The sequence below is a fragment of the Diadema antillarum genome, unplaced genomic scaffold (genome assembly GCF_040938485.1).
Source record: "Diadema antillarum isolate AM-2024a unplaced genomic scaffold, OU_Dant_1.0 seq00000420_RagTag, whole genome shotgun sequence".
Classification (NCBI taxonomy): domain Eukaryota; kingdom Metazoa; phylum Echinodermata; class Echinoidea; order Diadematoida; family Diadematidae; genus Diadema; species Diadema antillarum.
Window position 1 is genome coordinate 575,163 of NW_027271405.1, and position 14,236 is coordinate 589,398.

General features: G+C 38.7%; 1 protein-coding gene across 1 annotated transcript in view; it reads right to left on the reverse strand.

The window, feature by feature from the left end:
• LOC139732399 (protein inturned-like) overlaps positions 1–11,630 on the reverse strand; it is a 69,629-nt gene extending 57,999 nt beyond the window's left edge. The window contains exon 1 of the mRNA XM_071643264.1: positions 10,620–11,630. Within this exon, the coding sequence (XP_071499365.1) occupies positions 10,620–10,735 (116 nt within the window). The 5' untranslated portion in view covers positions 10,736–11,630. The remainder of the gene's footprint in view (positions 1–10,619) is intronic.
• Positions 11,631–14,236: the final 2,606 nt, after the last annotated feature.

A 14,236-nucleotide genomic window follows, 5' to 3' on the forward strand; every position in this document is an offset into this window, starting at 1 on the left:
GAGTGAATGCAGCAATATTAGCAGAACACATCAATGAGAGTTTGAGGAAAACGGACAATCTGTTCAAAAGTTATGAATTTTTGAAGTCTCTGCTCAGTCACGGCTGGATGAGAAGACTACTATAGCTTGTGATGTCATATGAGTACAACTATATAAAGCAAGTATAAAGAAAATTCAAGATATTCTCACTTTTCTCAAATAACAAAAGAACACTCGACTTCTCTCTTTCAGAAGTCGGGGGGAATAATATTACCCCTAACATAAGTCAGTAACAAGTCCAGGAAATGTGCACTTTATTCAAAAAGTCAAGTTTTGTGAAATTCTCTTTTTATTTTTCTTGTATCGTTGTACGCATGTGACATCATACACTGTAGTAGTCTTCTCCTCCAGCAGTGATTGCACAGACATTTTAAAAATTCATAACTTTTGAACGGATTGTCGGATTTTCCCCAAACTTTCACTGATGTGTTCTACTAACATTGTTGCCTTCACTCAAACCACATGTATATGAAGGTGAAATTGTCCTTTAACATTTTAGTTGCATCGATCATCTTTTAACTATGATATCGATATGAATAATCAACCAAACCAAACAAAACTGTGATGAATATTTCACATTAAGCTGATTTGATTTACTGTCACGCTTCTGATATTGGTGAGTAAAAACGTCCAAACCAACACAAAAGGCAGAAAAGTAATGAATGATATTGCCAACCGGTCATATCGCCATTTTGTATGAGCAACATGAGTAATATATACAGACTCGGCTACGATAAGTTATTTGCTTTGCCCATAGCAGTAACGTCTCCAAAGAGAATCAAGTTCAGTATTGGTAATATAGTGGGTTTCATTTTTTTTTTTTTCAAAATGTTTATTCAGCTTCAGGGTAAGCGCTATGATGGAAACCATGACGCTCGATTTGGTATTTTCACTAGCGTTAGTGCATCTCGAAACTGCTGGCTTTGCCCAGTTATTTCGACGAGAGAAACCCAGGCTCGGTGGGCGGTGTGAGATTGTATAGCTGGGGGGACACCTGAAAAACGAGAAATACCTGTCAATTAACGTACTGTCAGATGCAAACGATACCATGGCAAGTTGACATTTTGCTTGGCCCGAGATGCTTTTCTTTCTGCCTGGATGCGCTATCGATTACACAAACTTTTGCGAGGCAAAAAACCAGCCAAATATCCTGGAAATGGCAAGAAAAATACTCTGACCCTAGGATTTGTCGCCAGCCGACCGAGGTCACCAAGTGGTATGGCCAGGAACACACGCACGCAAACATGCATGCACACATTCTGGTCTTGACTCCCATTTATTCAATGTATGCATATATAATTATGTAATAATAATACACAGGGAGAATTGACAAAAATCTGATATTTCAGCTTTATAGATATCAAACTTGCATTAAACCACCAAAATCAAAAAAAAAAAAAAATGTTACCTCTAATATATTTTGGTATGGGAGTATGCTTTTACCTGTACTAGCTACAGATAACATTTTTCCCCGAATTTCATATATAACATACTAGTATATGGACAATCGTAAAGGCATGGCATCGTCAAAGTGGTCATTTTGAATATTCATTTAAAGGTCTGGTCAAGAAATGTCCCCACCCTAAAAAAAAGAGGGAAATTTAAGATTGTCATATCCGATTTTTGTCATTATTTGAAATATTTTGTAGGGATTTGTTTCTCTTTCTTTTGGAGTTTATCCATTTTTTTTTTTTTGGGGGGGGGGGGGGTAGCTTTTCTCCTTAAGGGGCTGCCATGATGTAGGTATAAGTGACATCATTTTACATCAAACTTCACGCCAAACCAAGGGACGCTCTGCAATTTGTTGACGAATCACGGACTAACTAAAAAAAAAGCATACATTTGTCACTTTATCAGTGCAATTGAACCGCATCACCTTTTTTTTCGGATTCCAGCCGCTGTTTTTTTTTTTTTTTTTGAATAAGTATCCTACCAGTTTGACGGGACGCTGACGATGAATATGAGTAGGGCATTTAGATCTATGCTCAGTCTAAGTGCCCCAAGACAACAAGCTCTTCGATATACCAACAAGAAAAGAGCGCAGTTACTCGTCTAGTCTTAGGATGATCGTACATGGATAGTGACACATACAAGCGATGTCATTGATGAATGACAAGCAGGAACGAGACAGTGGTTTGATATGGACGTCACAATCAGTGACAATACATCGAGCCCGCGTGCAGGCATGGCGATCCCAAATACCACGAAGCCGAACAAACGCTAGAAAACCAAACGACAAAGTAAACAACAATGATGTCTTCGGCGGGCCCTGCTTTTTCCCCTCTTTATACCCTATTGATAATCTCCTCCAAATTTATCGAATTAGTTTTGGCAACATTTGGAAGAGTTCATATTATACCTCTTTTCAAAATCTCTTCCTCCAATTATTCCCCTTAGGGATCGTCTTGAGGGGAGGTCCCATTTAACGCTTCATCACCGCTAATACAGTTTATGCTCCATCATCCCCTCTGATCCTATTAAAACTTACAGAGCAAGACTGACGCAACAGATTTTTTGTTTAATCCTATCACCGGAAAGAATGGGTGCAGTAAGTAGCGAAAGACAGAGACGAGCTTTAAGTTGTAGGCTAAACATTCATAACCGATCCTGTTATCTCGGTCCTGAAAAATCTAAAGAGAACATACACCCGAAAAGAATGATTCTTAACTAATGTAACGATTAACTGCTGAAATTTGCAGAGAAAGAGGACCAAAGCCCTCCTCGCGCACTTCGTCAGTAAGTAAACGTTTGTCCTCAGAAGGCTTGTGCAACGACTCTTTGCAGAAGATCGCGAGCCAGTACCTCATGAGAACATGTAGAAAGTATTCCTCAATCTCCCTTATTTTTTTTTCTTCATGCTCTTCGTGATCTGCGTCTTTCATTCTTTTCTCCACCATAGACCCCTACAAGTTTTCTTTTTATCCTCGAGCCATCCGTATAATGAAACTGTCTACCACCTCGAGCACTAACAGCACAAACCCTTGCTGCTTTCCATGTGGCTGCCCTTCAAGCTATTAGAAGGATGAAGCCTCCCGTTGGTGACAAGATGCTGGAATTCAAGACCATCTTTTACTAGCATTTACTTACATTACTTGCATCTTTTACTTTCACATGCATCACGTTAACACGTGCACAATAACATACTGCCACTGCACCAACCCATCCTAGTCCAGCTGTGTTGCAGCTGCTGCAGGGATTACTTCATCAAGACTCAAGACTCCATACTTCTGTTAGGAGGTCATTTAAGATTTCTCCACGTGAGCTTATGGATGGGGTCGCAGCAACGAACATCTCTTCTCGTTCTGAAAATGCTCCTTCTGTATCGTTCTCTAGTCAGTCTTCTTGCTTATATAGCATGATTTGCAACATTGTCTTACGGAGAACGGAGAGTATCCCCATCAACGGAGCGTGCCTAAACTTGGTCGTCAAACATTATTGTCCTGCTCCCTTAGCATTCATCACAACCTTAATGAATGAGCCAACTCCACTGGGGAGCGCCACTATGGCTGCTATCAATAGAACGAGCTATTGAATTATGAAGTTCCCCCGGCTATTATGGCCCGAACTAAATCCACTCTAAGCCGGAGATTAGCCAAAATGTTCCTCTTTATACAATGACTGGTGTGCCGGCGAGGGCAATCAATCAACTTTTCAACACTCACTGATTGAAGGTACATAGGTGTAGCATGCTCGCAGAAAAGGGGTTCTGATTTTTTTTTTTTTTAAGGAGAGGAAGCTGAGATATGCATAGGTATTTAACCTCTAATGTGATGTGCGTGTGAGTTTCAGCGTTATTCACTTTATTTCACGACATTCCAACTGAAGACAGATCATAATAAATGTTCATGTCAAAGTCTAAATGCTCGAATATATAGCACAGTATGACACCATCACTCCCATTGAACAACTTTTCGGTTCCCAAATGTGACAGAATTTCTATCATTATCATTATAATCATTTTGGTGATAATCGTTGCAGCACATAACAATGCCATGGAACAGAATAGTAGGACGGAGAAATAATAGCAAAGGTGACTCATAATTCGCCTTAGCTAAACCACTGCCTATAATGGTATAAAGGGCATGGCCTGCATTAGACCTATAGGGACATTCCATAATCTGTATGGGAGGATACGGTCACTGTCATCTGCGTCAGAGTCATAAACATTTCATCGCGAAATTCTGTTCTCTTTATGGATCACGTATGGCAGATATGGAGTGGTGTGGAGTGAATAGTGACGAAACTTTTACGAGTATGATTTATATGCAGAGCTTTACATTACACCCACAATCTTCGAAAATGGTAGAAAGTATTTCTGTGACATCTGAACAGTCCACAGCATGTAATTCTGCTGGGCTATACCTAGCATGACTTTAACATGAAGCGGATCTATTTTTGCGTTTGTTTTCTTTCGTTTTGTTATGCCCATCCCTGGCATTACAGAGCAGCTTTCGTCCATCATTTTTTCTAACCGTTTGTGTCGTCATTTCATCTGCCAAAAGTCACTCGATCGTTCATTCAATACTGTGATATGTAACTTGGTGGTGAGTCACCACTGACAATGCTAACAAGTAAATGGTGTCCCATTTTTGGTACCCCCGGAGAGTGTCGATGCCTTACAACCGATCGAGACACCGTAGGGCCTACATTGAGGGTTACAGTGACACACATTGCTCTCATTGTCGCCATGGTGTTTGAAAGGCTCTATACGGCGTGGAGGTGGTAGCAGTTTTATACCGTTAGAGAGTATGTTTGTATCATGATGTACACATTAAAGTTGTGGCGATGCTCCTCTGCGAAGCAGTCTTGGTAATGATCTTTGCTGTGAATGTTTTACAACGATAGTCCAGCATGTTTGTTGCCATGGTTACGGTATAGGGGTGCCAGCGTTGACATGTGCATCTACTACATATTTCTGGTCTTTTGGTACTAATGCCTCGTAACTATTAGAGTAAAGAAGTTTGTCCAAACAGAAAATAAATTAAAACAAAAGAGAAAAACGAAATGTTGTACACCTTATCAACGGATCACTGCTAGTTTTCAGATAAACTCTACAACTGCTTGACAGTCGATGTTTTTGGGATCACTCTCCGCACTGGCGCTAACGAGCTATTGCAACTTACTGAATAACAATCGGCATTTGTAAGGAAGTAAGTGTTATTATTTGCGGAAGCCGAATTATTTCGTGTCACCCCTGACCAAATGTTCACAATAGGAGGAAGGATAACATCGCCGAAATGACAACAAGCGCAAAGGGACGGATGAGAGGACACAAACTTACTTGGACATACCGAGCAAGGGTGTTCGATTTCGTGGCGCATGGCTGACTTGTGGCTGACCGATGTCCCATTACATAGGCCTACTAGTAGTTATTCGAATTCGAGGGTGCTTCTTAAATGATATAGGTGGCAATCAGCAGATACCCTTCTTTTTAGGATGGTGATAATGCACTTATTTTCTCCCCCTTACTTCCGTAAAATTCTGGCACCATAGCTGCTTTGGCAATGTCAGTTCTCCCTGGGTTGCGCTACCCTTGCGTGTACATCGATGGTATATACTTCAGCCAATTAAAGTCTCGCAGACAATATTATCGTACGTAAAAATTGTGCATTAAATCCGATTTATTAGGTATAATACTCTTACAAGAGTATTGTTGCACAATGTGATAACCCGTGTATTCAGATCATACCTTGAATTACACCCTCGCGTCTTAATCCTTAATAACAATCACGTAATATCCATCTACGGTTATAATTATTATTTAAAGTGTTTATCAACGCTGACCTAACTGGTTTTTTTTAAGACTGCTTTTGATTTTTTGACGAGATTTTGCGTCCTTTCCGTGTAGTCGACAAGAGATAACAGCTTGAACTCAGTCATGGACCACTCCCCTTTTTCTCACCCCTGACAATGCTCTTTTAGGAGTGTTTTACAATTGCTGTAAGTGTGTAAGTGGTACCTTACTCCCTCGATTGTCATCTGGCTACCACAGCCCGGAGGTATCATGATCGTGTCTGGAAACACCCGGCTGTGAAAGAGCTCATTGTCTGCTACTAACTTACAAACTGGGGCATGAATGGAATAACACTCATCGAAGTTGGTATGCTGTGTAGTATAGTGTTTGTTTGTGATGGTGTAGATTTTCTTACAATCAAATTATACAATGTCCTGAATGGCAATGGTCTGCTTAAGGAGGTTCTCTTCAAATCTCAGTCTCCGTTTACTTTCATTAAGACGTACTTACAAGATGGGATTTTGCTGCCCGTATAGGAAGCACTGTCTTAAAACTCGCGTGGCAAAAAAATCATTCACACCGCAGACTGTATTGGAATATGTATTGGAAGCATCATAGTCATTCACATAACTGCTCCTATTTTGTAAAAAACATCACTTACCAAAATCCAATAGATATGATTCATACTGACAAGTAAAAATTGCAGACACTGGTTATGTTGCTGCGTAAACGCAACATCAAATCAAAAATTGATTACTGAAAGTTTCAATAATCACACCGCCGACACACGCACACACATACATACATACATACACATACACACACAAACACACAGAAAGTATCAATGTCCACAAGCACATATATTAAGATATTAAGAAACACATAAAATCGTCGATTATCTTTATTTTATGAAGCATAAACGGATTCTAACAACGGTCAACTTTTGTGAGCTACGTGGAAGCCTTCGTTTAACGAGGCATTGTGGGGTTTCACGCAGGAATAGACTCAGCACACGACGACTAAAACGTGTCACACCTTCTATTCATAGAGTGGAAGAGGTATTTTCAATGAGACGAATTGATTGCGATTGAGACGATTTTGATTGTTTTGGAGGCGCATTTAGTATTTTAAATTGAGTAACAATGATCTGTGTATTCTTGACCAATTTCTTGTAGATTAATCAACAACAAGGATGTAAAGATATAGATTGATATGATTTTGCCAATTACCAATTGACCGGGAGCACAAAAGGGAGGAGGTACTTTTAGATAAATGTCTGCTGTTTGGACTGTCGGTGCTTTTAAATAAATGTCTAATGTTTGAATTATCGAGACAGTCTCATTCAGAGACAAGCTAGCTGTCAATCTCTTTGGGCGTGGTCGACAAAACCTTCTTCAATCTCAACGATACACATAAATATCCATAGGCGTGCTTGACAAAGTGGACTGACGTTTACTGAGATATTGCTATTCAAAATGGCTATTCAAAATGGTCCATGAAAAAAGAAAAACACCTCTGTCATCTATAATTACTGGTGCAGTACAGTGTATTGATTTTTTTTTCCTTTAGTGTACAGATGTGATGAAAAAAATCTCTTACATTCATACAGTGAATATCAGGATTCAAAATGTGAAAATACGTAGCGAAGCATCTAGTCAATAAAGAAGACAAATATGATAAAGAACTTTTAAGACTGAATATGGCGTTCCGGTCGTTCACCTGCTGTCTTTGTCCCCAGACTTCATCAAACTCGCATTCATGACAGTCCTGTGGTGTAAATTACGGTCTGAGCGCGTTTGTACAATGACGACGGCTCGAGAACAATATCATCTGCTGTCAAAGCCAGCTTTTTTTCATGGATTGTTAATCCTCATATAGCCAAAGGCAAGAGAAACATTGCGATATCTGTGGATATTTTGAGACAGTGGTTCTTGAAGGGTTAATGTGTGATATTACATGATCTTGTCTTGAGTACAAAAGCCTTTATGATAATAGGAGTAATACTGATACGAATCAACGTCAGCACCTGCATTAAAACTCAATAAAGCGCGCTGGTGCACCTGTAAAATCCATCACATCTGAACAATAACCATTTTGATCGATATTTTGCGTTGCATCAAGTTTTTTTTATTGTTGTGAATTCTTTCGACAAGAAAACACGAAAATCTTAGAGGAACTGTGCATTTCAACAATGCAAATGCATGTTGACTCGTGCTGATTTATGTGGTCAAATGAATTGAGATATGTTGAATATTTTTCTATTGTTTTTCTTCAAATTACCTGGATACGCCCATTAAAAAAAACAATTTCAACACCAAGATTCTGTCAACGACATCATCTGTAAATCACTGGTAAACTATTTATAAGATGAAAATACTGATATGATTAACAAAAAATTAGAAAACACCTTTTTCGTAGACTGAGTACAACTTGTATGTTTCATGTTGCTAATATGATTAACAATAGGCATTGCAGGAAACATGCAAGTTATGCGCATTCTATCCAATAGGGGAAACCGTATTCCAATGTTTTTGTTAATTATCAACTTTAACAGTGATTGACAGATGATGTCATCAACAGAATCTTGCTTTGGAAGTTTTCTTTTTTTGTGGGCGTATCCAAGTAATATGAAGAAAAAATAATAGAAATTTTAGTATATTATAAAATACATTGTATATGACACATATCATAGATATTCTTTCAGTCACATAGAGTGATTACTGATAATCAGGGTAAATATCATGAGTCTATACAACATGTACAAGTCAACATGCATGATACAATGTGATATATACATTGCACTGTATTGTATATTGCCTTTAAAAGAATTTGATGATGTTACATCGTATAGTTTTCCGTACAGCGTACTCCCGTTTAGCTCGTATCATCGTAAACTCGTGATTGGATTTCGAGCTACTTTAATGTCTTGCAGAGATTGTACACTGCACACTCAGTTCCCATAAGTAACGGTTTAAATCTCACGATCAGTATGCAACAGGTTGAAGCAGGGAGGTGGTCCCCACCTCCCTGGTTGAAGTGCTTCTTGCTTCTGTGTTTACTGGGCAGGCCCACCTTTGGCGACCTCGATTTACGTTAGTTGACATTCATTGGTGGATGCGCGTCAAATTAAACTTTCATTCCCGTGTTTATTCAATAAACGTTTTTTTTATGCAAAGCATAACTACGGGGTCTTTGAAAAATTAAGCGTAAATCATCAGTAAACATACGTTTCTTTATCTGGCAGTGCTACCATTTATTAGACTATTGCAAATGCCATTATTTACATAGCATCTGCAAGGTATCTAATGGAGTATAGGTCTCATATGAAGCTCAAAGTGAAAGTTTGCTCCCGCAAAAAAAAGTGACGTCACACAGATAGAACAAAGCAAGTTTCAATAAAATCGGACAATGATATTCACAAAATCTCGTATGATCCGTGTTGTATTAGCAAAACAGTAACACTGATCATAACCATGTATGCAGTTTAGACAATGACACGAAATTAGATAATTCCCCCAAAACACAAACAAAACAAAACAAAACAAAACATAGCAACGGGTTGTTCATTACATATCATACATATTTGATAATTTGGCCTATAATTCAATAATATGTCGACCCCTTAAATATCGTCATGAACAATTCTTTACAACAGTACAGTAATTTGGAATGAGGAGGCTGTAATTTTGTCCTTTTAACCTCACTTAAGAAGAAATTATGCAAATACTTATGTGCACGTCGATACACCTCTCAGACAGTGATTACACCAGGCACTTACTGTCCGTACGCGATTATGGCACTGTTTTGCGAAATTACAATTCCATAACTTTCTAAATTTTGCCCGATTTTAGAAAAACTCTATATGTTCCTACTAGTTGACTCTACCTTTTGAGTCAGTTTAAACACCGGACTGGTGTTTTCCTTTAAACTGATGACAGGTGTGATGATATATAGCCTAGCTACTACACTGGTAACACAAAACTATAAAGTAGCATCTATAACCAAACAAAGGAGACCTTATATATTATTCAAGTTCGACTGCCAGGCAAGGTAATTTTGCAAGCAGAATTGCACTAATTAAAACTGTTTTCAATTTTGTAAACCGCCGGAAATGACTATCGAACTCTTAGAGTGACAATGTTTTGAGTATGCTTGATATAGATCTACTGATCGAGTAAAGTGCAAAGTAGAAAGAAAATCAGACCTAAACGGTGTATGTCGAACTTATTAGGAAAACAAGATGGATTTGAAATTCAGAAATTAGCCGGTGAACTGCCAAACCGGATATCAGTGAAATCTGAAATTTGTCGAGAGGTTCGTGAATCCCGGAGATTTTGAAGACTCATTGTATATATTCGGACAAATCACCCTTGTGACTTTTCCAAGGATCCTTGGCATGAAAATAAATTAAAAAACAAAGAGCTATGAATAACAACTTAAAGGTGTCTGACTTAAGGTACTGTACTTTTTTACAACATCAGCACTGGAATAATAACATATCACTCTCTCTTTTTGTCAAACTTGGCGTATCGTAGATATCAAATTCTGACGTATAAGTTGCACTGATGTCACAAAACCAACATTCTGACTTGATCAAACGTGATCAGCAATCACATATGAGAAACAAATTCTACGTAGACTATTCATTTTTCCGACATGAATTTACTGTTTGCATTGATCTCTTCATGTTAACCATTTTGACTCCTAAATTCTATGATCTTTTCTATTGCTTTTAAACTCTAGTCTAGGTCTACGTCATTGCAAAAAAAGAAAGAAAAAAGAATTAACCCGTATTAAGTAAGGATTTCTTTTTCGTATTCTCTAAGTCAAAATTGTAGGAACTCACCAATGAGCTAGTATGCTGCCAATGTTATCGAAACTCTCGAGCCCGTTGTAACCGTTCCTCGTACGTCCCAGTAAAAGATTCCTGTACTTTGCTTGCTGCTTGGACAATCCAAACATGATGCAGCTACCCAAAAGACGATGTCAGACCGGTCGTATTTTCCGGTTAGAGCCAAGCCGATATAGTCCATGATTTTCTCGCTGTTTTCCCAAAGTTTGTCTGGAGGCAAGATGCAATGCAACACTCAATTTCTGAATATTCTGCTGGATGATCAAGCTCAGCTGCGTTTGTCATCCCCATCGCCCATAGTTACAGGTAATATCGCCAGCAGAAAGTCGAAAAGAAGATCAAAATTGGTATGTCACTGGCTTCTCCAACATTATGTTTTGGTCTAGTCCAAAGTCGAAATTCATGGTCGAACGACTAACCAGGTTTTGACTCGTATCTCCTTGTTAATGGAACACGTGTGTGATTAATGGCAAGCAGACTTATCGCGACGTTTACGGTCAGGTATCGCTGACAACTCCATGGAATAAAAGCCGTGAAATGCTACACTGACTCTTTTCATGTCTCAACAATGCTCCTCTTGAGCTAACACGCTCCCTTTCTGCCACTGGGTTCAGTCAAATCGGTGAAGATTCATTTCTTGATCCTTGCCCAGCAAATTAACCAATATTTGCGCGAGGTATTAGTGCCATGTAATCACAAGTTTGTCTTTTCTTTTTATACGGCTAGAGCAAACCGCGATCCACCTGAACAAGGTCGAACAGCAGAATGTAGCCCGTTCCTTCTCGACTACTTGAGCGACTGTACGAAAATCAAATTGAGATCTGCTCATTAGCACATGAAACGTGTCGTGTCGTTACCGTGGCAACGAAATCATCCAGTGATAAGCAGCCAATTGCCTGGTTCTGTGAAGGGGGTTGAAGCACAGCATGAGCGACATGAGGAGATCTGACAGGTGCGAGGAAACATTTTTTCGAGGACTCTTTGGACGATGACTTGGCAGACGACACTATAGCTATTCACATCGCGCTCTTATATCGATCGCTCTCGGCTGCCCAGGAGTACGTATGTTCATTCATGGTATAAAGCGAAATCGCGACAATAGAGGGCACTGTTTCTGATGCAGCTGATACACAATTGAAGGACAATAACGGGTATGAAAACAGCCCTGCACACGACGCATTAGCTCTCTGTAGTTCAGAAAGCTTATATGTTGTTTTTGTCCCTTTTTGTTTTTATATTTTGTACCCTTCTCATCAAAACCAAAGCCAATGTCGGTAGGGCACAAATTGAGAGGGAGATAGAAAGAAAAGAAAGTACTGTACTGGGAAGGCTTACCAAGATCAGTATTTTTCCCCATGATAATTATAATGTGTTATGTTTGTTAGTAAGATGTGCGAGTAAAAGCCTTCTACGTTGCAACGTAGAGGGCTTTCATGCCTGCTCTTGCTCCAACGCGTTGGAACAAGAGCAGGCATGATCTGTTAGAACCCGAATCTCCGAAAGTAACTGGCATGTATAGTCACGTATGAATGAAAAATGTCATAAAAACCAACACACCTAACAACACTCTTAATAGGTCAGTACTCTAAACACGCGTCAGTTGAGACTGCAGTTAAGTTTTATTTTCTTTCTTTTTTATAGACTGCAGTTAAGTTACAGTTTTTACTTATAGTGCGTTATAAAATGGGTGCACGTCACGCGTTCGACTCCCACGAGTCATACAGCCCATGAGCTCGACACTAGACAAATAGGGTCCATGAGTCCGACACAAGGCAAACAAGTCCCACGAGTTCGACAGTAAGCAATAAAGGCCCACGAGACCTAATGTCGAACTTGTGGGCCTTGTTTGCCTAATGCCAAACTTATGGGCCTTTTTTGCCTAGTGTCGGACCCGTGGGCCTTCTTTGCCTACTGTCGGACTCATGGGTCTTAATATTTTGCCTATGAAGTGTAGAGCTCGTGGGCTGTATGAATCATGGGCCCTTTTCCACAGTCGAACTCTTGGGACATGTGACTTGTGGGTTTCGGTTTCGTGGGATAACCCCCATAGAATCAAGGAGCTTCGAAGCTCCTTGATAGAATACTTCCCCGATATGAATTAAATGGACACAGCTATCAAGATATGACGAAAGCATGAAGGTAATATGATTTTTATTGTTGCCGTTTTTGTTGATCAAAAGTGTTGAGGTGATCGTAGGTAAAAATTATGCTTGAAAACTACATGTTAGGTTACTAGTAAGTGTTTCTATAAACATTTACGATCACAATTCAGGAATGAAAAATGAACACCTAGTAAGGTAAACGATATTATAGTTTAATATCGGTATATTGGAGGCTGTGTGGCCTTTCGTCAAATAAGAGATTCGAATAGCCGTGACGTCATGTATCTTTTAAACTGAATAGTTATAACGTCATGTATATTTCAAGGTGTCAGATTGAAACTTGCTCCATGCTTAAGTAGATTTCTTATAATTAGGATAAAATCAAATAGCATGATAAGTATTTCATGAAGATTATACTTAACACCCATTTTCTGCCATTCTAAAGCCAAATACGTGATTACAAAACGGGGAGTGCGTCAGAGTCGCGTATGTTGTGGCTTCTGTTATAATTCATAATTATGCTATTATTCACTTCAGTTTTCACTATAGATTTATTTTGGTGACTGTATACATTTGTCAGAACGTTTATCTGATATTTTATGTTTTATTTTGATTTTTGCGTGCATCCATGATGATAAACACTCCAATATCAATTCATCAGACAAAAAAGTATGAAGATAGCTTTCAGCATAAGACTTTACAGTTGCACGGCGCTGTAAATAGCGCCATCTAGTGTTTCATGCTATATCATGTTAGAAGTCACTGACTACGGTGAGATTTAGTGAGTTTCTTTGGGTATTACATAATTAAGTTAATTTATTATCTTCAGTTGGTGACTGCATGGTGTTCAAACTCTCTTTCAATGAGACAAATTGACTTAACACATGAAATCTAGATAATAATCATTCATAAGTTCTATTAGTTTTCTGTTTCCTCGATTTGTAGCGACACTAATTGGTTATTTTTTTTATGATGGTAGTAGTTAAAAATAATGTTAACAACGATGACATATAAAGATCTAATTAATAGTATTATCACACGAAGGGAGAATATGAAATGTTAGGGATAAGCCTTATAGGCAAATGCAAAAACCTCACAACGTAACCAACTGCTCGTTTACCAAAAATAAAGGCCTTTTCAAGGATGGTCAAGATTTTCAAAATGGCCAAGTGTATTGAGTGATATTCGTTAATTCCAGGGTTCGTTGATCCGATAATGAAATAGGGTTCGTTATTCCGAGGGTTTGTCATTCCGAAACACACAAATGTCGTATTAGATGAAGTATAAGTATTCCTAAATCCGAACATTTGCGATGTTATACCGAAGGTTTTCTATTCCCAATGAAAATTTTAAAAAAGTACTAACGGCCCTTCGGAATCACGAACCTTATGTCGTTTTCGGTACACGAACCTTTGGAAAAACGAACCTTTTTCATTTTCAGAGGAAAGAAACTTTGAAATAATGAATGACCGCAATTAATTCCCGGAATTACGAACCTTCAGAATAATG